Here is a 26,779-nt window from a genome sequence, read left to right on the forward strand (position 1 = left end):
GTATTGCCAAGATGTGTTGAACCAGCAATCTAGTAAAGGTGGAATTCTCTGACAATTAAGTATTATGTAGAAATCTTGAGGTGTTTTTCCCCACCCATCAATTCTTCCATGGATTTTCTCTGTAAGAAGAAATTCAGTGTTATTGATTAAGCAACAAATTAAAAAGGTGGGGCTTTTTTGTGCTGGTGGTCATAAGGCATAAGTGGTCATAAGGCATGTTTGAGGATTACAAAAGGTACCTAAGATTTACTTCTCTTCATTGGTATAATTTTATTAAATAGCAACTACAAATATGTGGAAACAAAGAATCCTGTGCATCATATTCATAAATATTCAGTAGCATTAAAAAAAAAAAAAAAGGAAGATACTATTTGATAAAAGTCAATGCTTAGGGTTTTACATTTCCACCAGTGAAACTTAAGATAGTTTGGGGTTTTTTATTATACAAACAGATGAAATATTGGCCTTTTTTAATAAGTCAGCCATAATTTGTTCCTTCAGCTGATTCACGACCAAAATCTTAGGCAGGTAAGGAATCCTATAGTAATGTCAGTGACAGAAATGTAGTATGCAGTTTTACAGGAATATGTTAAAATTGACTGTAATAAAATCCAACAAAATTATGTCTTGAATTTGCATTCTATTTAAAGCTGTATTGTCTCTTAATAGTGTGGAAAACATTGAATGCTAGTTTGTCCATTAATTGTGCAATATAACTACTTAGTCTTTAAATAGAAACTACTTGAATGCTATTAGTGAATCAAAATTAAAAGAGGTGGGATCTCTAACAATGCAGAATAATGTTCTTTATTCTTTTATATGGTGCACAAAGCTTTTCATGAGCTTTCATTTCTTAAAAATAAGTTTGTCTTTCTGGATTTATGTTATTCCTCCTATTTTCTTAGTGTATATATATTCACTGCAGAGTGAACAGGTAGAGTTCTTGCTCCTAACCCTTTTCTTATTTACCTACAAAGCATTCTCATACAGATTTGGAAGAATTTTCAACTCATTTAACTACCTTTTCTGGGGGTATAACTTATTAGCTGTATAAAAAGGATCACCTGATTAGGCTTACCAGATTTATGTGTTGATGGTCATTCAGTTAGTTTCCACAACCTACTTCCTGTGTCTCATCCCTGGAAACCTATCCTTAAGAGGCCTTAATGTCTGCAGTATCCCTCTCCACTACTAGTTGACTTCCAGCAAGACGCAATACTGAATCTTTGCTACTGCAACTGCATTTAAGATTTTTCACGAACAGGCAAAAATACAGAAAAAGCATACAGAAACATGGAAGATAAATGATGGTTGCTGTTGTGTTGTGCTTTATGCTTACAGTATTCAAACCTCTTGACAAAGACATTAGCGTGATTTTGTAAATGAAGAAAACAAGGTGCAGAGTTACATGGCAGGAGTAGTGGCAGGTCTGAAGCAGCCCATGCCTTTGGGCTCCCAAGCCAGTGGCTGAACCGCTGTCTCCAGGATGGTTAGCTCCTAGCAACCTAATAGCCTGGTGTTAACTCATATTAGCATTTGTGTGTCTTAAATAATCTCAAAAAGAAAAAAACCAGCCCAACAGTCTAGCCCATGACAGCATGAAAGCCAGATTTAAAGAAGGTAATAAAGCAAAGTAGGGGAAACAGAGAGAATTTTTCATCTGCCAAAGACGCATACTTTTAAAAAAAAAAATCTTTTCAGTGTTCAAGGTGGTAGATTTCCAAATCATGAATTTCATTTTCATAGTGCTGAATGAATTTCTGTTTAGGTGACTGGCAGGGCACACTGAGGTCTGAAAGAACTACTTTTGAAAATGTGCTATCTTTGGGAGGTCAAATATATTTTTCCTTAATTTCCATTAGATTCTAAATCAATTTATTTAACTGGCTGATATTTTTAGCTTTTGTGCAGACTTTCTGCTCATATTACTGAGAGCCTAACTTAAAGACAAGAAGCGATGCAGTAAAAATAAATAAATGAGTTCATTAGGGAAAAAAAATCTTGATTATAAGAAAGTGAGGTGTGGTCCTGTGGGGAACTGCTCTTTGCACTGACTGTTACTGGGAGTTGTTTATTTTAGAGAGAAGGCGTTGTTCTTGCTAAGGATAACCTGAGCACATACTCTTCCTCTCTGTCTGCACAACTAGAACCCTTCCCCCTTCCACAAAAGACTAGCATCTTGGTTGTGGGAAGGCAGTTCACTAAGAATCAGTGCCAGAAAAAAGGATGAAAGCAGAAAAAAAATGTACCACTGACACAAACTGTTTCTATTCATGTTTGGGAAGTACATAGACGAAAAGAAAAGATAATTGGCTGAGAGAAATAAATAAAAATGGTATTTTCTTGCTTTACCTTCTATATTTAGAACACAATAGTGTTAATCAAGATATAATTATAAACTATATCTATTAATTCAAACAATAGAAGCCAATACAAAAGTAACAAACAGTGAATAATTTATTTTTTCTCTAAGTGGGATTGTTCCTGTTCACAATTACTCTTGCATAGTGTGCTTCATTTGTAAAACTGCTTTTTCTGAGTTTCTTTATTAGGATTTCAGTTATTGATAATAGTCCAGATTCTTCCTTGAATTCCAGCCAAACAAGCCATTGACTTCAGGGAGGTTGCATGAAACTCAGAGGAGCATTTGGCAGAAAGCTTTGTAGCCAAATTCCAGTGGTTAAACAAGTCTGCTTGTTCATTTGATATGTTTATAAATGAAACACATAGGTCAAATTTTCAAAGGCCTATGAAGCAGTTGAGCTGAGTTAAATGACCGGCTCACCTGGAAAAAACCCCACAGCTGCCCATGCAAATCATTTGGTTGTCTTCTATTTGCCAGGGTGTGCATGCAAATACATGTATTTAAGGTCTACAAGCAATTTGTTAGGCTTATGTCCGGCTTTTGCAGTGTTGTTTTTTGTATAAAAGTAAGGATCAGGAAATACTTTTCATTCTAATTTTTGTTACCATGTCTTTGAATAATCAAAGTGGTGCAGGAGACTTTCCAAAATTTCCAGATATTTGGGTGCACAGAGTTCTGTCCTTATCCTCCCTTGCTGCATGTATTTCTGTTGCTTAGTTATCTAGTTTTTCTTCAGCAGCCACAGCTAGGCAGAGCAGCATCATTTATCACTATCCAGAGTCTGTTTTAAGTTTTCTGTTTCTGTTCCAAATATAAATCTCTGGAATAGCTTAGTCTTGCATGCATCAGGCAGTTGTCCTACTGAACTGCCCCGCAATGGTCTTTCTCAGCATGCAGGGTCTTTGAAGATCAAATAAGAAAGGTCAGTCTTTAAGTAACTTAAGTGATGATGTTATCGTGAAAGGATCGGAATTGGTCTAGCAGTCGTATAGAAGAGTAACTCCCGGGTCACCGGCTACTGTGTTGCAGGTTAGTTCTCTGGCTTCCATTGGTGGTGTTTACAACTTGAACTATCTATATTTATAGGCATTGTGACTTGAATGTCACATGCTGTCTTTGTACAGTATACTCTGTTTTGAGGATAGTGATTGATGTCCATAGATTTATCCAATACATAAGGCTGCATTACGTTTCCCGTGCTTATTCCTTCCCCTTTTATATTTGCCAGTTTATTAAAAAGAGCCCAAAACTCCTATTTCATGTGACACGCACACATGTAATGGCCTCAAAATATTTGGATAGGTGGGAGGCAGCATGCCTGTTTCCTAGGATATGTTGAATTCAGTAAAACGAGGCAACTTCACCCACCTGATAGTCTCCTTGTAAGATACACCATAAACAATATGGAAAATGATATTTGACCCTGGTATTAGAACACAGAAGAGATGGAAAGAGGTGTTTTCTAGGAGCATTTTTTGTGTGTGCATTAATGACTGGAAGAGGAGAGTGAGGCACAACCGTTTGAATCTAGTAATTTAACACTATCCATTTCTGGAATAGTCTTGGAGAGAATTCTGCATGAATGAATCCATGAGAAAGTTATGGTTTCTGTGTTTTTACAGTGAATTAAATTTTTTCTTAAAATATGCATGATTTACAAAACATTTTAAAATGTTATTTTTGCTTACATTTTATAAAATTTGCACAGATAAGCTTTTGGGTATTTCTTGGTGTGCTCTATCAAATGTGAAGACCGTTTTGCAGAAATAAATCTGATGTTTTCCTGCAGCCCTGACCAACAACCTGTAGTCTAGATTTGCAGTAATTATTTCTCAGTATAATTGCTGAAATTTCTTTCTCATTAATTCTACGGGTATATAACCGCGTGCCTTAAAAATAGGTATAAATAAATATATAAGTCATATCACAGAGGTACTCTGATGTTTTTTATTATGTCACTTTGTATGGCTATAGACATTTCAAAGCTCTCCTTTGTGCTCTCTGCTATAAACATATTTTACTTCTTTTGAAGTCTGTATGATATAAATACTAGCAATTAAAAACCAGCTTAGGCTTTGAGACACAAGGTCTTCTTAATTAAAACTCAAACAAAGGCTACAAGCAAAAGCCCCACTATATGATTAAGGTCTAAAGTGTTATGATACATTAGAATCATTGTTAACTGCTAGGATTTAAAAAATCAATACACAGGAAAAAGGATCAACTGGTTCCAATTAGTGAAACCAATGGAAGCATCCAACAAAACATAACAAAACAACGCAACCCAGAACCCCTGCACCCAAATCCTTAAGAAATTGGTCCTGATTAGAAATATACCACAGGCTTTAAAAGCTTCTCATAATGTATTTATTACCATGATCCAATGAAGTGATATGTTTAGCTTTATGTTGTAGCTCTTCAAATCAGAGACATATATTTGTTTTGCCTTTGCTCAAGTAATTTTGTGTAATGTGTTACAAAAATTACATTTCCAGGTCTAAGCTGACCTAAGTGGTACATTGATATTTGAATGACTGAATTTTCCTTAAGCACTTTCAACAGTTAATATTTACATACTCTTTAGTCTGATTTGCATGAAGAAGGTAATGGATTCCAAAATAAAAATATTTTGCTTAAAGTTACCACACCCCATTGTATCTATTTGTTATGGTTAAGATACTGATGTAATTAGTTAGACTAATTATTAGTGTGAACTAGATTAAACTACATGGTCTTTTGTCGCCTTGACTTTTTTTGATATGATATAAGTTTCTGCAGCTTTTGGATTTAAATAGACATAACTTGAACTGTACAGACACAGGGTAGTTCTGTGGAAATGAATGGGACTGCTCACTGTACATAATGATATTATTTAAATTATGTACATGTAAGTGTTGGCAGGATTGAAGCTGTACTTAGCACAAAAGAAAAAAATAATTTTTGTTGCTCTGGTCTTTTGGTCAGAGGGTCATATTTCAGTGGCACCTATCACAATCATGCCTGCTTCTAATGTTAAAAGTTAATGACTATTACTGTTTCTAGTTCTTAAAACTCCACAACTATAAATTACATTGTAATCAACCCTTCACATAAATCAAGTTCTCCATATTGTTGAATACATTTTATAAATAATATCAATCAAGATACATGCAGTATATTTCCAGGCACACAATTAATTTGTTACTTACTGCAATCACATACATCTATATATTTTTTACCTTACTAGTGTATGTTTCTAAGCTTAACAATTCAGGGCTAAATATATGAATTCTGTACCTTACTGAAATCGATGGGACAGCTCACTTATATGCTGTGTTCTGTGAAACTGTGTCCCAAATAGTGTACTAAGAAATAGAATCAACTCTTCTTGAGAAAAAAGAATAATAATAAGAATGATGCTAATAATAAGGAACTTGAAACATCAATACATTTATTGGGCACATTAGAAAAGACTACCTTGTGGAATTTGATTCATTCTTCATTTGTACAAATAGTGACAAGAAAAGGCATTGTACTGAAATGGTGTTAAAATGTTCTTATTTTCAAAAGCCATTTAGTTTTTTAGCAGAAAATAGTTTAATATAGACTAAAAATTACATGTAGGTGTTCTTCACTTTTGCTTTGAAAATTTGCCATTTTCTTCTGTTGGTAGGTTGTTTTTGTATTTATTTATTTTTAATTTTCATTATATCAGTAATTGTTTTATTTAATAAATACAGGGTCTTTAACTGTAGTTGAAAGGCTTCTATGTTGAAGAAGCCTATCACTACTTAGAACTTAAGGCCTTCTCTTCTAACAATGGATGTCAGTGGCAAATTTCATTTTGACTCAAGTCCCTTTTTAGTCACTAGTGGAGTTACTTACCTTTGGCAAAATAAAACTCCTACTGAAGACAAATATACAACTTCATATGAAAAAGCAAATGCATATGTAGGAGTTTGCACTGCTAAAACAAGAGTGGAAGCTCCATTTGTAGTGTTTCATCATGTTTCAGTGCTTTTGGCTTTTTGTTGCTGTAGATATATAATGTCAAATTCTAACAAATTAATGAATGTAAGCATTTGTCTAGAAAGATGCATATAGACACAGTACTGAAAGGACTGACATTTTCTGGTTGATTTGGATTCTGTGGAAACCTGTAGGTGTACTTTATCAGTCTTTTGTTACAGGAGTTTCATATTAAGGAAATCTTTGATTTGTCAGATATAAAAACCATACTATACTGTAGTGTTCTGTCTCTATGGATACTGAGCAACACGGGGAAGGGTGTAAGGAAAGGGCAAACATACAATAATATTTCCTCAATATACTCTTCCAGTTTCCCATGAAATATGATTAATGGGTTCATGATTCAGAGGTGGTACATTCAGGTTTAATGGCCCTTGGTAGAATTATCATCTATGAACATGTTCAATCATTTTTGAACCCTTTAATAGCTGGAAGATCTGTGGGGATCAGCTCAGCAGTTAGCAATATGCTGTATATTTGAACCTAGTACCTCGTAGGTGTCCCCTAGATCTTGTATTATAATAGACAGGGAATGGTCTTCCCCTGTTCACCTTCTCTGTTACACTACATTAATTTGTCTCTTCTCCAAGTTGAAAAGTAAAAATATATCTATTTGTTTCTTATACAAAAGCTATTCTGCACTTCGGTCACTCTCATCAACCTTCTCTGCAGTTAATTTAGAAAGAAACCTTTCGCACAAAATATCCCTATTCTGAGCAACATCAAACTTTGGCAGAGATTAATGAGAACCTTTGTGACAATCATTTTAAACTCCCTTTCTGAATAGGGAGTCTGTCTTAAGTATGTGGATGTTGCGTGGTAATGAGAGCATGCTGATGGTATCAAAGATATCAGATTTTTTTTTTTTGTGTGTGTTTTGTCTTAATTGATGTGTAAAAATACCTTACTGGGCACTTTACAAACTGTGGACCCAGAGATGACTCAGATATGTCATCTGTAAAACTTAAGGGACATAACATTAGTACTCAGAAAAAATGAAGTATGAGTGTATTTGGGAAACTCACGTGCAACTGAGAATATCAAGAACATAATGTACAACCTGACAGCCAGTGCCTCAAAAGCCTAAGCTCAATGAGGAATGGAAGAAGAAATACAAGAAGGGTTGTCCTTTTCCTCTCTAAACAAGTTGACCCTTTGGAAGAGGTTAACAATCAGTATTTTTTTCAAGAGGTCTTGATTTGTCTAACTGTGTCACCTCACTTCAGATCTGACCAATGACATCTGACAGTTTTCTGCCAAAGGGCAGATCTAGCCAAACTGGGCTCATTTTCCTATGTTTTCACCTTCCCCTGCCAACACTGAAGTGATTTCAGGCTAATCAGGAACCCCTTGCTCCAATCAGGTCATTCACGATACCGCCCTCTTACTTGGCGAGTGAATGGGTCTCAATTCACTGTCTCCCTTCTGTGTCTCCTGCAAGTATTTGTTCTGGATTAAAGTAACCAATTTCTCTCTTTTCCACTCCCTAGACTTTTTTTTTGTTCTGGCATGATTTGCCGATAGAGAAAATTTTCAAAAAAGCTGAAGTCTCATCAATTAACATGAATGTATGAATTGTAAGGCAAATTGGGAGAGCTATATTGAAACAGTTTCCATAGGAAATTTGTCCGAACGGAGAAAACAGAAATAGAAATCTATTAAGGGCATAGCCTGCCCCGATTCTGTGAGTTCATCGTAGGTTGATGAACACCCTCTGTGTTGATAAACTTAACAGATGTATACCCAGGCAGGTGGAACAGAAATGGCTCATTGTCATTAGCTATCACACTTGAAATCCTGTTATTTTATATATATATACATATATATATTTATATATATCTTACCCTCTTTTCTTTGAATTACAGTTAGTTTGACCCACATATCCTAATATTTACCTTGGTCTGTGTCAATATGAATTAACAAAGTTTAATGTCAGTTAAATTGTCATAAATGTTCTTTAAGACTGGTACAAAATTAAACTGAGACCTGCTCAATAGCTGTTTAAAATTTGTTGCCCCGTAGATAGCAATAATGAGAGGCTAACACACTCATGTTGGGAATGAATCCTCATGTCTATTAAGATTTGTTTGAATATGTTCCCATCACAACAGGTGCACAATTATTTTATGAGTAAAATATTATCAGCCTTCCAAATTAGCCAGGGCAAAATGCAAGTTGTCTGATTAAATAATCAAACCCAATACTTAAAATGCACTTGATTTCCACAGGAATTTTAAGATGCTAAGTCCCAGTCTATCAGTGAAACTGTGATTGTTTGCAGCATGAAAGTAGCAGCTTGTAGAGTCTCCTGTTTGGTATGTTTTACATAATTCATCCTACATTATACAAGACAAAACTGCTAAAAAAGCATATAATAATAGGTTTTACTTCTAATCAAACATTTTTAATCTACCAATGAAGGTATTATACTGTGCATTAAAATCAGAAAAAAGTGAGCCTCTAATGGAAAATAGTTTGAAAGTGTTCTGCATTCAATTAGGAGGCACATCAGTTTAGAAATACAAAACCCTGTGTTGTTTTTTAAATAATTTACTTTATGAAAGGGGAGGGGAAAAAAAGGAAAATCCTCTGCATCTGAAGTGCAGCTCGCAGTGTGGAGATCACATATGTCACCAGTTATTGAATAGCTCAGTAAACACAGTGACTCACAGACCCAAGAAATGGGTAAAATCTGAAACAGTAGGTTCACGACGAATGGAAAACTTAGAAGTGCAGCTGTCAGACACAGATTATATACAGGTAACTTTGTTTTCATATCTGAATCTGTTTGTCAATCAAGGAATCCTATGAATTGGGAGATGGGATCTCAAATACAAAACCACAAAGTCAGAGACTGTATCTGGAGGAGTTCCAAGCCACAAAAATTAGGGAAGAAGCACAGAGGGAACAAAAACTGTAAATGCTTGCATGGATTCTGCCTCTATATACATTGAATTTAAATAATTGTGTTGATACACCAGCAATAATAATTGCTGATAAAAATTATAGTCCTTATTTTGGGCAGCAATATGTTTTACTAAATGTGAAATTAAATGCAATTTGTATTAATTAGGGATAATATGAAAGTATGTAAGTGGTTGACATTTCCTACATTTTTAAACATACTACAATATGTGAAGATACATCTTTTGCATTTGTTTTGACTTGAAAATACTGTCGATTGATCTATGCCCCTAATGTGTTCTATTAAAATAAGATTACACCTCTAAACTCTAAGATCAGAAAAGTATTTATAGACAAGGTTCACCATACTTTGAAATGTAGTTATAGGATTTGATCATTGGTGTAACTGTTTACTAGAGAATTGTAGTTCCCTCTGGAAGCTGGCATACAGTCTTATTACAGATAATAAAACAAAATCTACTGTTAAAATGCAGATGGTGTACTCAAGTTGCAGGATTTTTACTTACACAACTTAAAAAGTCAGTTTAGTGTATACAGACATTTTATGTAGGTTTGTCCCACTTCAGTTTTTCTAAACCGGGGAGAGCTTACAGAGGCTTCAAGTTTTGATTGGTAACATCAAAGGAACACAAACAGAGGTTTACTAAGAAAGATAAAGAAAATAAAACGGGCATAACTGCTCTGCGGTTTGGTTTTTTTTTTTCAGATTCATTAAGAATCATAGAGTTCCTTTTAACTTGTAACCTTCGCCGCTTTACTCTGGTGCCAGGATCCATTTGCCTTTGTATTGTTGGGATTCTGCAATAGCCATAGGATGACTGGATTTTCTTTTAGAGGCTGTAGTGCATAGAGGGTTCCTACTTCAGGATGTATTTGTAAATCAATTAACCCTCTTCTCTATTTTGTTGTTGTTTTCTCCACCTTCCAAGGGTCTTACAGGGTGATTTTGGGTGTCTCAGAGTTCAGCCAGAGATGAGGGTGCCCACTTCTGAAATTTAAGTTTTTTCCAAAATGCAATACTTTAGCCTATCAGATTACCGTCTGCCACTTTTCAAGATAACAGTGATTGACAAAGGCACTTTGGGTCTCTCTGCATACTCTCAGATAACATATCCCGCCATCAGACAAATATGAACACTTGGTGCTAAGAACTGGCTGTGAGCAGGCCACAGTGAGAATTCTCTGTCTGCTGACCTGCAAAAACCATTGTCAGTCTCCACACATAGCTGAAGTTTAGTTAACTTCACAGATAAGTAGTTCTCTTCTCTCACTTTGCCTCTTTTTGTTCCCTTCCATATGTATTGTGCTATCAAACACCAAGAAAAACATTTTTCTGAATTATAGTTACAACTATGGTGATAATCAGCAAATCACCTGTGACAAAATATAGGTGTTAATTGCACATCAGCTGAATCTGCTATAAGAAATTTACATTATGACAGCTATGCTGGTGTAAAATGTTTGAATGCATTAAACACGTAGAAATTAATATAAAGTTTAAGTTTGGAAGTGAGGGAAAACTGAAGATTTATGTAATGAAAATGAATGTTGTTTAACTTGTTTTCATGAAATAGTTTTCACAAAGGGGAAATAGACCCACTCCAACTCTTGTAGCATGATCTGTAAAAGGGGAACACTGCTCTTGACTGATCAAATTCAGATCCTACAGACCAGCTGGCATCACCAATGCCAGGGCTGAGACTGTGGCTGCTATCTGAAATGTTAACATTCATAGTCTCAGTTTCTGTGATGGTCCTTAACAACCTCTGAGAAGTATGTATTTTTTATTTTTTAAACAAAACTAACATGCCATTTTTCATTGGAGTTTTGAAAGAGTTTATTTGCTGTTGTTCATGAACTCAAGATATATGATCTTTGTTTAATGTTCTTGACTGACAGCTAGAAGATAGGAAATGGTTAAATGACATTGAGAGTTAGAAGGTTAGTTGGTGAACTAGGTAATGCTTTTGCCATGCATACCTATTCAGGCTTTTAGAGTAGTGCTCTTTTTTCATCAGTGTTAGCAATGCCACAGCAGGCATAGAGCTATGCAGTTGCTTAAGCAACTGAGAAAGTTGCTCCTCTTATAGTATATACATTGAATTAATACCTAAAGCAATATTGAGTACTTGAGTTAGTAAAAATCCTTTTTGTTTTTTGCATAGGGAAATAAATGTGAATAAGTGTGTGTGAGTGTTGCCTTATAAATGCATTTTCTTTATTATCTTCACATGTCAGATTAGTATTCATTCTGATGCCAGCTGGTCTCATATATGGACTTTTGTCTTTATATGTTGAGTCCATGATATAACTGAAAGCTTACTGCAAGCTTAGCTTTACTGCAAGCTGCTGAGGCTGCCTAAATGCATCATTATCAAGCCAATAATGGAAGAGCTCCAAGGAAGGATTTGAAAATATGTAAATGAATGCAGTCCTTGCTATTTTGAAGTTACCAAAGTGCTACTGAGTTCTAGGAAGTGATATCTAAATACCCCATGTCCTTCAGCAGTTCTTCGACAATATTTCCATTTATGACTGTATTTATTTTGATAACCTGAAATTATGATGATAACATAATGTATTCATGGTTATATGTTAAAATTTAGCTGTAAGGGTGCAGCTGAAAACCTTTTTTTGTGCTAAGGTTATTACCTATGTGAATCTCAAAGTGAGGAACTTAAGGTTTTGACTGAAACTTGTCAGCCCTAAGCCTGTGTATACACACCTTCACACAGATCTACATTCTTATGTGCACTAGCTGGTGTTGCATATCAGAAAAGTAAATGGAACTACTTTTACGTTAAGGAAAGACAATTGACCTGTAGGTATGAACTCCCATACAGGGAAAACAAATCTTAATAAAAACTCATCAAATTCTGTGTCTGAAGGGCTAAAGTTGCTACCCAAGAACTCAGAGGAAGAAATGGAAAGGGAATCTTTGGTATAAAGAGGATAAAACAGAAAAACATCCATTTGACTCCAGCAGTAATCATAAACGGACACCAGGAACAAGGAAGAACAGGGAAAGCATATACTTTCACACTAGCATTATACCAGCCTCTGACTATTTTCAGTTCCAGGGATTTCCTGACCCTGAGTTGGTTTGTTTTGTATCAGTCATCTAGATCTCTCTTCCCTCCTTCCAAAAACTTGTCCAGTCTCCCCTTGAGCTTATAGAAAACTTTGAGCCCACAGCATCTGTTAGAAAGATATTACATGGCTCTAGTGCCCACTGTGTGAAGAACCACTTCAGATCAAAATAAACTGAATACTTCTGTGATTTAGACTCATCTATATAATTTTTAAAAATAGGGTAAGATGCTGTCTGAGTCAAAATGTGTTAGATACTTAACATATTTTTAAAAACATGACAATAGATCTATCTGCAATAGTAAAGTCTTAAAGCCCTTTAAAAACCTGGCCCAGATACACCTAAATCTAAGAACCCCCTTGGAAAAATACCCCAGGTCTTTACAGATGCAGTCAGATTTTAATTTTAATTTATATTTCAAACCCACAGAGAGGAAATGGCCATAAAATACATTGCTTAAGTGCAAAATTATTTTGCAGTTACAGTTAGCTGCCTTCTTTGTGGGCAGTATCTCAGCATCACAGTTACACTGGTGTAACTTCTGAGAAACATGTCAGAAACATTGCATCGAGTTGCAATGAGTTTGTTGTTCCAGACACAGCTCATTTTTTTAATAGGACACTTAAAAGGAAGATGATTAACTTTGAAAACCAGTTGACAGAAGTCTCAGTAAAAATCTGTTTTCCCTGCTCCTGCTCCTTTGTTTGTGGTTTTAGTTTTAGTGTCTTGTTAAAAAGGAAAAATAATGATGAAATTGCAGTCACTGTAGAAATAAAGTAATGAAAATGCAACTTGGACAGTGTTTTATTGTCTTAAGGAGAGAGGAACAATTAGGGGATCCTGTTTTCTTAAATATATCCCACATCTATTTATAATATATTGAATTGGAATGCTGTTATAATGGAATTCAGAACCTCTTGGTGTGTTTCCTACACACTCCCAGTGCTTCAAGACTTATTCTGAGTTATCTTTAGACTGTGCTTAAAGTTGTGCCTCAGTTCAGACCTTTGAATGTTAAATTACATTAAGTCTTTTGAATAGGCAGTGTTTATGTTTTCATTCTATGCAATTCTGTCTGAGTGGTAGAATACCTGTATAAACACAACTAAATAATATGATACCACTCTCTGGTTTGGGACTGTGAAGAATTTCATTACCAGTGATTCTGTAGCAAAGGGCTGTGTTAAATGTTTTGGTTTGTGATCAACTAGGTATACAAATAAATTGAGTTAAGAAAATTTCCAACTGTACTTTTAGTTGCTTCTAAGAAACATCTGGCTAAATATACTCATGCTTGTGGTTAGATTATAATTATACCAGAACACTCTTAGGGTATGTGTGGAACTTCAGTCTGCAAACATAGGCCACCTCTCTGCGCTCTGGTTAATATGATTTAGGAGGTTTTTCTGCAGTTAGAAAACTTGACTGATAATTTTGTAGCATATTTCATAGAGCACAACAAGCTTGTCATAGAATTCTAATTTGTTCTGGAATGTGTTCCATTTATTTATTTATCTATTAAATAAACTTTGAGGGAACAACAGTCATAGTTTACTTGTTTGATTTTTGTTTCTCATACCCATACAGTGAGGTTGTGGTTATTTCAGAAGACATAAGATAATTCATATTTGTAGCATTAATATGCTCTGTTAAATTGGTTTTACAGATTACTAGGTTGTGTGTAGCAGATAAGTAGCACTTTCAATTTATAACTGTTTGATTATGAAAGAAATTTAAAATAATATTCAGATTTAGAAGCCTGAAGCTGCCAATTTTGACCACCTAATGCCATTATTAATGAATGTATGAATGGACCTGTTTCAAAGCCCACTGAAATAAGTGTAAATCCTTCAACTGACTTCTGTGGGCACATTCTAAATGTATAAAATGTTGTTGCTTTTCCATACATATCAAAGGATTTTGACTAAATTGTCTCTTCTCAGATGAAGTAGGAAGTTTCTTCTTTACAGCTTCCATGATAGACAGGCTATGCTAATGTCCTTGTTTTGCAATAAACTTTGCTTCTTCATTACTTATCACCAGAGGCAATAAAAATCTTCAGAGGCAAATATAAGTTTTTCATTGATATACTTGTTTGTATTTGTAAGACATGAAAGATGAACATGTAATTAAGATCAAAATTAAAATTTATATTTAAAGTATATAAATCTTGCAGTACTAATACTCCTCATATTTATATTTAGACATTTCTGAGTGGTGTAGCTAATAACTACTAACTAAAAACTCATGGAAGTAACTTATTTAACAAGATATAAAACGTAACTGCAAGACATCATAAGTCAGAGTACATTTCACATGGGCACATCTCCTCTCCTGTGTATATTGTGCATTCTGGATGCAGTAGAAGAAATGCATTTGGGTTACAATTTTGAATATAGGAAGAGAGGCAAGACTCCTAGAGCGTTTTGGAGTGGGATCCTCCGTGTTAGCTTTAAGGCAAATGTACTCCAATAATTGAACCCTAATATGTAAATCAATTAGTCCTTTTTTATAAAAAAGCTGCAATGGCACCTATGGAAAGGATCTCTTCCCTTCTTTCACCCACAGAGAAAAGTATTAGTTCCTGTCCTTGTTCTCATAGACCTTCCTAGCACACAGATGCTCAGGTTCAATATAAGGCACAACACCATCCTCCTTAAAACTAGATTGGCCCCACAGGAAGATAGAGTCATGACATGTTTTTTCACCTGATTTGGCTGTGTCCAACTGCAGGAGTACACATAGAAGCTGTATGGCCTTCAGCTGTCACCTTTTCTTGCCATCAGCCCATGTATGTGTTTATAGACATTACAGTGCAAAGTATTCCTTGCTATTTAAAGAGAAGAATCATGTTTTTCTGCAAATACTGTGACAAAAAGCAGAAAAAATTTTAAAACCTCCTTTTCTGCAGCTTGCTGTTTAAAATGGAAAACATAAAACATATGATTCTTTTTCATCTTTCATTATTAATCCATAGTTTAGACAATGTGAGGAGACCTAACAAACAAGCAAAAGCTTCTTCTACATCATGAACTTTTTTATGAAAGACAAATATCAGCTAACAAAATCACAAGTAACTGTAAGTCCTGTTATATAGAGAAATTAACTCATCTAATTCGTACGAACTATACTCATCAAATGAGATATTAAACTAACTTCCTCTAAACTCATCTTCCTTCCAGTCATTTTTATGCATGTACATATACAATTCTCTTTCCAGAAAAAGATTATATAGAACAGATATTCCGTTCATCCCTGTGATTGAAGATACGAGTTTTAATTGGAGAGCTCTTCCTTGCAAACAAGTGCTTTTTTGCACTTGCACCGCAACAGGAAGAAATACTAGTTTAAAAAGAATGAAAAATTGTATGTATCACTTGGAATTGTATCATGTTTACATAATAAGAAAATAAGATTAATTTTGAAGAGTATCATGGCACCCAGAAATCACTTGTTAAAGTTAAAATTGAATATGTAAAGAAAATGACTTTTATCCAGCTGTATGCTGTTATGAAAGAACAATCAATTAAATGGAGCAATTTCAAAATCAGTCCTGAATTCTCCATTTACATTTTTTCCTCCAGCAGACTCCTAATCTTTTCCTGTTGGTTGATAAGATCCTACTGATTCCAGACTGTCATCAATTGTGACTCTCAACATTGTAATACCAAAAATACTACCTGTGATTTTGTACAAGCAAAACAAAATAGCATTTCACATCTAAAAGAGGAAGTTACAAAAAAGTATCTTTTTTACACCTTTTACTGCAATGTTTTGTATGAATATTAGAGATGGCTTGGCATTCACATGTCATACCATCTGTTCCTCCATATTAAGGCACGGGTGCAAATGTTCACCTAGAGCTAAAATATTTTTCTTGTTTTCTGGAAATGAAGGGTAGGAGTTTTCCATTGATTTCAAACATCTAAAACATTAATTAAGTAAATTAAGATATAGTGACACTACTAGTGCAGCAGAACTCTGTTCAGTAAATTTTATGAGTCAGAAGAGAAAAAAAGAAATTGAAAGAATTATCCAGAAAGTGAAATAACGTTTAGGACAAAATGCTGTTGTGTTGGAATCCCTCTGAAGCTGGTGTGAAAAGTGGGGCAGTATTTCTCTATGTAAGTACCGCATTCTCAGTTTCACATCAAGCTATAAGCTGCTAATGGAGAGAGGTAAGAATTTAATAAGAAAGTGCATTTAAAATTTCTAATACTATGTACAGTGTTGTATGTCAAATGATGCTGTTGGGACAAAGCAGTCTCAGACCTAAATCTAGGGTGGTGCTGTAGAATATATATATGTATAGGCTTCTTCATTAACATTTCTACACACCTAATATCATGAGTTTTCAGAAACTGAGAGGTAGAATGTCATTTAAAACAACGTTATTCTACAATGTTCAGTGATGAGATATTTTGCACTTCTATTTGACATGTCTGCTATTGGTCCTCTGACAATTACAAAATTCCGCCAAAGCTGCTGAAAGAATCTCTGTGTTTTGAGTCAGGTTCAGGGGTAAAATAATAGGGAAGGTGAACAACTGGCTTCACTTCCTATTAATGGGAACATGGGGATTGGTTCTCATACTGTTATAAATAAAGGACATTTCTACTGAACTTTCTGGTTCTACATGTATGCGTAAATAATGGGAAGAGACAATTAGGCTTGATGAGTTGTTAATTCCAGTGTAACAAAGAAGCTACAAGCACTGAGAACATCATCGTTATTAAGGGACTCGATTTTTCTGATACTTAGTACTCATGTTCTGTCTTCGGAAAGAAAACTTTGTCTGTCTCCATTTTCCTGTGAGACTTCTCCCGTTTTGTTATGTTAGAGCATTATAGGGCTATTGGGTTGGAGATAGTTGTACAGACCTTGCAAATGAGAAAAGTTATAGGATTTAATGTTCCAACCTTTTTTATGACTTTCTAATCTCCTTGAGGAAAACATAACATTGGCCTGTTATTGTTTTTTGTCCTTAATGTGTGTTCTTTGATAGAGAAAGGTGAACCAGCCTTGTGCCATTTTAAATTAAGACATTAACTTCCACAAAAAAACTGGCAAACGTGATCTGTGTGGGGATGTTTGCACAGAGAAGGTTCCAATCCTGAAAGTTTATTCCTACTGTGATGTTTAAGTATTTCTGCTATCCTTATTAACACAGTTGCTGTCATGTCACTGGTTTTCTACAGAAGACAAACTGTTATATAATTATGTGACGGGTTTTTTTTTTGTTGTTGTTGTATTTTTTAAAATCAGTTCTTTTCCTTTCCAATACCTCCTTTATCCTTTGGATTTTTTAATTTTTTAATATAGTATTTCCTTCTGTTATATGGCCCACAAACACAGTTTGGAATCTTTACTGTTCCTATCCTCAGAACAACATCGTTCTCCCCTTCCCCTCCCTGATCTAGGGAAATACTGTAATCTGTATTTAAATGGGAAGAACTAAAACTGAAGGTCAGGATATTTTTTCAGCTCTCTTAAGTCCTGAGTGAGTACCTTAAATGGATGGACCATCTTTCCTCCTCTTGTTTGTAATTTTTTTTTTACTTTAAAAGCACTGGAATAGAGAATTAGAGTAATTAGAATCAATAATAATATTAATAATACAAAATTTGCTGTCTATATAACACCACTATGTTAATTTTATTTTACTGGGTTATGCCTTGGGCTACAGTATTCTCAGTTAACAAAATACAACTACTCATTTTTCCTTTCTCTTTACATCATATTTTAGTGTTTGTACCACTGTACAGATTACTCACAGCCCATGGCCTCTGCTATATCATTATATTCTAATTCAGCAAGAACAGGTTGGCTGTGAGTTTTTAGTTGCAATGTATAAGACTATATTCAATAGTATCATTTTTTCCACACAGAGTCCAAACAGCTCGTATAGAGTATATATGAAGCATTTCTAAACTAACTGAAAGCACTAAAGCATTCATAACTAAATCTCTACTTGCTGTTGAAAAACCCTAGGAATAATTTATTCAAAAAAATTGTCGTCGTCTTCCTTCCACATGCACATGCACGAATTAACACTTAATATGTACTTGAATTAACACTTAATGTGTACTTCTAGTATTATTTAGAATGTAAGTGACAAGTTCTTCTAGAATTTGAGAGTAATTCTAAGCAATTGGCTAAAGTTGGTTTAGGGTTCTTTTTTTTTTTTTTAAATAGCAAACAGTACTGAAGTAGAATTGTATGTATGAGATAGTAACAAAATAGCTAAATGTAGCTGAAGTCTTCCAAGGCTTGTGTCAGATAGAGTTCTTCTTTTCACGCATGTGAAAGAAAATAAGAAGTCAAAGAGATTTGTTGGAATTCTGCTTTTTGCTGGGTGCTGCTTCAGAGGAGGGGGAGGTTGAAGCTCTGGCTAGCATCACATTCTTTCCTACATTCCTGACGTGGATTACATTTTAGGACAACGTATCATTGTGCTGCTCCATGAGCTGGCCAGGCACTACTCAATTCAGTCCTTTGACTAGTAGGTTGCTTTGATAGTTTTGGCACTGTTTGGTAGTAACTTGTAAAAAGTTTATGTTGATCTGGTCACTGCAGTGTGTTTCGTTTGAATATATTGGTTTACTTTGATTAGAGCTGTTGTGAAAAACAGTCAAGGAAGAAATCCTCTGAATATAAGACATTCCTCAGGAACCACTTGGGAATTGCTAAGAAACAATGCAAGAACAAAAAGTCCAGCAAACACATGAGATCAAAATATGTCAAAGGCCAAGAAAGAAACATTGTCTCAGAAGACGTGGGTTATTTGCAGGAGCAAAGCTAAGGTACAAGCACTTGATGGGAAATGATAAGGCAGGTAAGCCTGCCTCAGTTGCCATCAGGTGATGGCAAATCTTGAGGGGAAATATTCAGCTAGATTACTGCATATATTCCTGAGATTTATTTGTTCTTTTTGCAGAATAAACTGTTCTGTGATTTGTGAAGCCTGAAGAAGGGATAAATCTGTCAAATTCTTCTGAGAAGGTGTTCTGGTTTTGGGTAGGGTAGAGTTAAGAAACTCTGTTTAAGAAAACAACAGAGTGCGACACTTTAAATGATTGAATAGGGTACAGCTGGACCTGAACACTCAGTTGTGCAATGATAAAGTCAGGGCCTGTGAGGGCACTTAGGCTGAGGGACTCCTGTCTCTATCCCAGCTCAACGGCCAGGGAGAGCGCTGGATGTGGATTGCTCTTCTGCATGTGTACTGTCTCCCCAGTTAGGCAAGATGTGTGTGTGGATTAGATGCAGACCTTGGTATGATCCAAACTAAATGGCGGTGGGTGCAGGACCCTGATGTTTGCTGTGAGATGTGCCAGCATCGCAGTTTGCACAGAGCCAGAGAGGTGGCTGTGGTGATGGAGGTGCAGCCTACCCCTGTAGTTGTGGGTCCCTGCCTGCTCCCTCACCTGTTTGTGGGCATACTGACATGGGAAAACGAAGGGTCATCATGACTTCGCTGACGTAGTTTCTTTTTCACTCTGCTACCTGCAGTTTTATCGCTGTCTAGGAAAAACAGTCTGGCCTATGCTAAGTTTAGAATTGTACTAAAACTCTCCTGTTTTGTGAATGATATTAGTTTCAGATTGCTCCCACTTAAGAAATGGCTTAAGCATCTCAGGTTTGGTATGTGTGAAACTAGGATGAATCCTGCAGATTGTCAGTAAAGCATTTTCATTGTTCTCATAACCATAGCTAACTTAAGCTATTTTTCGTTTTTCTAAATCTGACAAGCAGATTTTGCTCTACAGAATGTTTTCAGTATTTCCTAATATTAATTCCCATTACTGTTTATGGCATAGGGTATTAATTTTTCCTTCATCAGAACTTAAAACACAGAATCATTTTGAGACATAAGGGAGAGGGAGGATCTCACACCTTCAAAAGAGAAGCTATTTGGTGTGGTTTGCATGCTGGACATGTTTGCTGTGCTGCCTTCTGCACTGGGATGCTACAAAGCACAATGGAAGCATTTATAAAACTTTTTATTGACTAAGAACTGGACAGTAGGATATGGGAACATCGACAATTGCTAACTGATCATGAAATAAAGAAATTCCAGTATGTTAGTGTTATAAAAAGAAGGGGGGAAAAAATCATTCAGAACTTAGTCATATTAGTTCAGCTGTTGTAACCAAAGACCGATAAGATAATAGAGGTCTTTGTGGCTGTTTTCAACTGAAATGCTTTATCTTTATGATGCACTTGGGGCTCTTTAGAGTGGAAAGCTTTTTAAACTGCTGTTGGAGTTAGAACTCAAATTAGATGCTATTGCAATGGGAAGGGGGCTCCTTAGTCAGGCAGCCCTCACAAAGTGACTTTTATCTCCGAAGCCCTTCCATTAGATTGTTACTTTCTTCTGTTTTCCCTGTTTATTTTTGTTGACTTTTGCTGCCCTATTTTGTGGCATTTAAAAGGTGACCCAATCAAAAAAGGGTAAATGCTAAATGCTGGACAGAGCCTGTGAAGTAGAGACATCACAGCCTATCTGATGTGTGCTGCAGACTGCCGTGTTAGACAGAATGGTTTAACCAGGTTATCTCTGGGCAGCTAAGATCAAATACACTTTCTTTTATGTCTAGCATTGTGTTTTTCCTTTCTTTTCAAACAATGTCCATTAAAAAAAAAAGAACTAACAGGGGAATTGATTCATAAAAGCTATTTTTTTTTAAATGCTGAAATGGCTTAACTTGATTCAAAATCATTTTGATTGTTGGTTGAATTGCTTTGGTTGATGATACTTTGGAACTGCAGTTATGTGATTTAAAGCCCTTCTTAGTTTCTGGCAAAGTTCACACTTCTTTCTTGCATTACTGTCTCTTGATTTCATAAAAGTCACACTATGTGTTTATTCTAAAAACACAACAGAGTAATCATTTGTGATTTATTAATTTGTATTTCCTGTAAGTATATGGGGCAAAAGTTAGTTTAGATGCAGTGCATAAACAAGGATGATATTTGTCATGCTTACACTAATCACAGAATTCAAGGGAACCAATAATACTTTGCAGCTGTGTAGAGATTCCATGCAAAGATCTCAAAGCACTTCAGAAGCATTAACTAACCAGGCATAAAAACCTCTGATTGGTAGTGTTTTACTTTGTGTACATGTTGGGAAACTAAGGCAAGCACATTCAAGAATCCACAGTAATTTAGTGTCACAGCTAAGAATCCTACTTTGGCAAGCTTTGGATCACGCCTATAAATTTTTGGCTTATTTATGACTCCAGTATTTTGTCTTTTATTCACTTGATAGGATACGTGGTTTTATCTTGTTTTCTTTTGCTGAGTGTTGAAGAGATTATTTTAAATTATACTATGTAAATCTAGAAGTCTATTTTTTGTTATTCCTGCTTATTTTTTTTCCTTACCAGCAGTTATTCTTCTGCCTCTATCTCATGACAAATTGCCACAAGGACATTTCCAAATTTAACATTGAAAAGCTTTCTGTGTTTCTTGACATGCAGCTATATCTGTATATAGACTGAATATGTAGTAAGAGGTAACAAGTGTTTTAATGTGATAAACCAGAGGTTGATATAGGAACTATAGATATATTGTGTATCTATGCCTACAGGATACTAGATTTTTAAGCTTTTTTTTTGCAATGCTAAAGAAATCTAGTTAGCTAAAAATGCAAGATGATGTTCATGATTTTTATTAAATGCATTTTATTGTAAGATATACAATGATCTTTCTGTTGCTCTGTGTACCAGAAGTCATGTAGTATTGTCATCAGTTTTAAAAGGTAGTTTTTGGCACAAGCGGAATTTTTTCTAAATGTAATTTTAGACAACAGTTGAATTCTTGTCTCTTTTTCGGCAGATTTATAGCTACCTTTTATTTTCTTACTCCCAGTTAGATTGACCTATGACCAGAATTTCTCAAAAGTTCTCTTTGATGCCTTAGTTCTGTTCAATTGGATCATTTTATCTCAATTTGTGCTCAAATCCATACAATACAGGATAAAACAATAAGCACACATGGAAAAACTAAAATATTGCTACAACCAAGTTATCTTTAGCTTATGATTATAACCACAAAGGCAAGAATATATAATCAAAGTACTGTCACAAATAATAACTATTTTTTCTGAACTTTTGATAAGACTAACTGTTGTATTTCCATTTTAAAAAGAAGCCCTTAAACACTATAGGTTTCCCACCAACACTCAAAATTTTAAATACTGCTGGTAAAGGGAGTCAATGGATCAAATTCAGTATATCTGAAGTCACTGAAATAAAGGCTCCTAAGAAAAATGTGTCAATTTTAAAGGTCTTTCCTAACTGAGGACCATTTTGCGATAGAGCCAAAGGTTAATAAAATCAGTAGTGAATGTAGCAATTTTACAGATAAGCTATTCACAACAAGTGTAGTTACTTGAATAAAAAGCTAATTCAGTTCTAAAATGCCACATGCAGTAGCAGTGAATAGCTGCTTTTAGGTGCTTTCTGGAGGAGGATAAAATACAGAATCACAGCACTCTTCTTTTCCAGCATCCCTGGCTGCCTGTAAATTGCTGTGAATGGGACTGTAGGCTGACAGGCTCTATTAAGACAAACTGCCTTTCTCATCGGAGAGATAAAATAAATCAGGTGTTTAGTCAAATTAAAATACTTCAGATGGAGCAGGCCCTGGGGAGCACTGATCCACCTGACAAATCTGAGAGAAACTCAAGACAGATGTGTTTTGGGGATAAGGAAGACCCCATTGGAAAAAAAAAAAATGCACGGCTGTCTTTGGAGTAAGAGAATAGGATTAGAACAGAGAGAGCGCTGTGATATATAATATTTTATGGAAGCTGGCATATTTATGGTATATTTCTTACTAAGCTTTTTGTTTTATCTGTTTTTATGGCAAATACATTTTACAGATAGCTATATTTTTATTTTATTTATAGATATTTTTAGTCAGCAGAAGAAGTTTATTTACTGGTAATGAGTTTAGGAATCTCATTGCTTTCTGCAGTAAGTGGATGCAAAACAGATGATGATGGCATACAGCTACTGATGACCTCTCTTGGCCCAGCCAGATCAGCTCAATCTGGTCTGCATTCTGAGCGAGTTGCTTTTTATTGGTATTTAAACTGTAAAATAATGGTTGGGATTTTCCACTCTAAAATTAAATTATACCCACCCCCCTGTTCATACAACAACATTCTGCATCTTATGCTTTTTCTTGTCTTGAGCAGTGTTCAGTTAGGTGTCTTGCAGCTTCATGGAGGTCTCATTATTTTCCAGGAGCACAGTGTACATTTTCTGGTCATCACTTCTATTCTGTTATTGGATTACATAGCACAGAAAAATTAAAGAGTAGAGTACTTTAAATGGGGTCATTTATTTCAGATGTGTTTCTTGGGGGGGTGTGGGGGGGGGTGGCAGTGGGAAGGGGAAGGAAAGAAAAACAGTTACTATGAATTCCTGAATAAGAACAGTTAGTTCTGCCTGCTATTGTCTAAAATAAAAAAAAAAAAAGGAAAAAACCACAACCTTATAAATTCACTGCAACTATATAAAATAATTCTAACTAATCATAACAAAACAATCAAAATTGGTAGCCTTGGCAGGCACGCTTTGTGGTAGCTTTCTACTCATATTATGAAGCAAGTCGAAAGTATCAGAATAATATGGAAATGGAGTAGGAGATTAATATCTGCTTTGGGTGTGTAAAATACTTTATGACTGTAAGATCAGGGGCCTGCATTACAATGCCAAAGCTGCTTGACAGATGTGTAAGTCTCAAGCTGTAGTTTCCCAGGTGGCAGTGGATGGCAATAAGTATTATCTGAGGCAGTGGGTTGCTTCCCATTGGTTTTTTAAAATAGGTGGAGTGGTTGATCTCTTCTAGTCATGATGGGCAAGGGAATTTTTCTTTGGCAGAACAGTCTTTTACCTGTGAAAATTAATTTCAGTATAAAATAACATATTCAGAAGCACGTAAATAACCTTTGATACATGGTGCAAAATCTTCAAGACTGAATAATAGATTTTAAGAGGGTTAAGGTAAGTCTATACTGAAGTTGCAGATAAGTGAACTGATGTCAACAGTGTGGAGCTCAGTACACACAAATAGATTCTGGCAAGGCAGTACCTTCAGTGCAGATATGTTCCTGGCCACATACCTGCTTAAGCTTAGTTTCAAAACCCGCCCCCCCCCCCCCCCCCCTTTTTTTTTTTTGGTTGCTTTGAAGCAGCATTTTGCACAGAACTCTTTTATTGCTTCCATCATGTGTATCACACTAAGGTTTTGCAATAAGTTAGTCTAAATAGTAGAGTGTCCTTCAGGTTTAACTTCATGCATCCATCATACTTCTTGTGACTAAGAAAATTACTAACCATTTCTAAAATTTCTGCTACCGCAGAAGTTACTATTTTTTCCATGTCTGGAGACCTGTGTCACATGTATAATGAATTAAGATTTGGCATTAAAGGGTAATGGAACATTAGTTTGTTGCAGACTCTTTTAAAACTAAGAGAGTTAATAGTAGTTAAATATTGAATATTTTCGGTACTTTATGTTGTTAAATGAAATTAAGCAATGTAAAGAAAACAGGTACCCTTTGTTTCTGGGAGTTTGGGTTGTTTAAAGTGAATGACTTAAGCCATGCAGTTTCTTTTTCCACAGAAAGCAAATATAGACAAAGGTTTTCTTGTATGCTGCTTTTGCAAATGAAAATCTGTTTAAGAATAATGTTGGTCCCATCACAGCACACTTTAAGTAGTAGAGCATCTTGGGTTTGTGATCTGCTTGGCAGGAGTCTGTTTTGTCTTCCCTCTCTTTATGAAACCTGTCAACCTCTTTCTTCTCTTCCCTAGAAGATATCCATCTTACTCCTGGGAAGAAGGTGGAGTCATAATTTTGGTGACAGTTTCTCCATTCCCTCCCAGGTCCTGTTCCTCACACATTTTCTTCCTCTTCAAAAGTCCTGTGACTTCTGTATCACAGTCCTCTGTTGTGAATGGAGGAAAGGAAAGATGCGAATACCTTCTCTTTTGTGCCTATTCTCATACCATTGTGGCAGATTACAGACCTGACTAGTTCTTCATTTGGTTCGCTTCTTCTCTAACTCTCAGTTCTCTTGTACAACACAAAATTGCTTGATTTATCCCACTTCCAACTGTAAATCTCTTTCAGATGCTCTTCCAATATTCCTGAACTGCTACCATTCTGTAATTATGTGACCTCTTATAGAGCGGTGGGTCTGAGATTCTCACACAAGTAAATGCAGTGTATGGCTCAAATATAGGAGCTGACACTGCTGTTTGTGACAGAGTAATATGTTCATACTTAAGATGGGATATTTTTGGATTGATTTGCAAAAGGACCCTGTACTCTCTACTTAGGAGACCCATGCAATTTACCCATAAACAGACCATTAAGCATCATTAGTGCAAAGAATAAATGTACCGTAGTTTCATATTAATTAAGTGCTCTCTGTAGAGTAAACTTTGAAAGTTAAATGAAAATTTTTAAGCCATTTTCTCAGGTTAGCTATTTCTCTTAGGGACAAAGAGAGCTCATTTTTAATATGCATTCCAAACCAAAGCTTTCATTTGCCCAAATGACCTACCAGATATATGGGTATTTTAGAGAAATGATCAATAAACTATAAAACTGCTTCTTCCACTGAACAGCATCTTTTAATTTTTTTTTTAGCATTTTTACATACTTGGGAAAAAAACCCAACAAAATATATAAAGTGAAGGAAAATTATGTCTAATAAACTGTGAATGTATTTATCACACTGGGCAGATTTAGATGGAAAAGATTTAGGGATTTGTATGCAGTGCATTGTTAAATACTGCTGTCAGAAAAGAAGAAATACTCTATATCTTTTCTGCTCCAATTTTTGTTATATCCTCCAGTGCTTAGAGCACAGCAAAGCTATGTGCTAGATTCTTTTGGGATTTGTTAGTAAAATATATATTCAAGCTGCCACTTGAAATAAACAAGTTGGTGATTCAGCCTTTTTTTTTTTTTTTTTTTTTGTGAATATCGCTTGGTAACTATTGTCTATCTCGTATTTACAGTACATCTTTCCTGCACCTTTAGGTACACCAGAAAGCCTGGCAGAAAAAGAGCGACAGCTCTCTACTATGATCACCCAGCTGATCAGCTTACGGGAGCAGCTCCTGGCTGCCCATGATGAACAGAAAAAGCTGGCAGCCTCACAAATTGAAAAACAACGGCAGCAAATGGACCTTGCTCGCCAACAGCAAGAACAGGTGAGGCTCCAAGAAAGAAACCTGCGAAAATCTTTCGTGCAGAATGGTTATCGTAAACACTGTTCTGCTTAGTGTTTCCTTTCATCTTTTCTTGACAAAAGAGCTTAAATATCTTCAGCAATTACATCTTTTTTTCAGAAAGAGGAA

The 26,779-nt window shown here is 35.4% G+C and overlaps 1 protein-coding gene across 9 annotated transcripts in view; it reads left to right on the forward strand.

Annotated features, from left to right (window-relative positions):
• Positions 1 to 26,779, forward strand: part of SOX6 (SRY-box transcription factor 6) — a 383,001-nt gene that overhangs the window by 205,212 nt on the left and 151,010 nt on the right. For all 9 annotated transcript variants that reach the window (XM_064452625.1, XM_064452623.1, XM_064452624.1 and 6 more), the window contains one exon: positions 26,460 to 26,632. In XM_064452625.1, coding sequence (XP_064308695.1) covers positions 26,460 to 26,632 — 173 coding nt within the window. The remainder of the gene's footprint in view (positions 1 to 26,459; positions 26,633 to 26,779) is intronic.

Source organism: Phalacrocorax carbo, chromosome 5, assembly GCF_963921805.1.
Source record: "Phalacrocorax carbo chromosome 5, bPhaCar2.1, whole genome shotgun sequence".
Classification (NCBI taxonomy): Eukaryota; Metazoa; Chordata; class Aves; order Suliformes; family Phalacrocoracidae; genus Phalacrocorax; species Phalacrocorax carbo.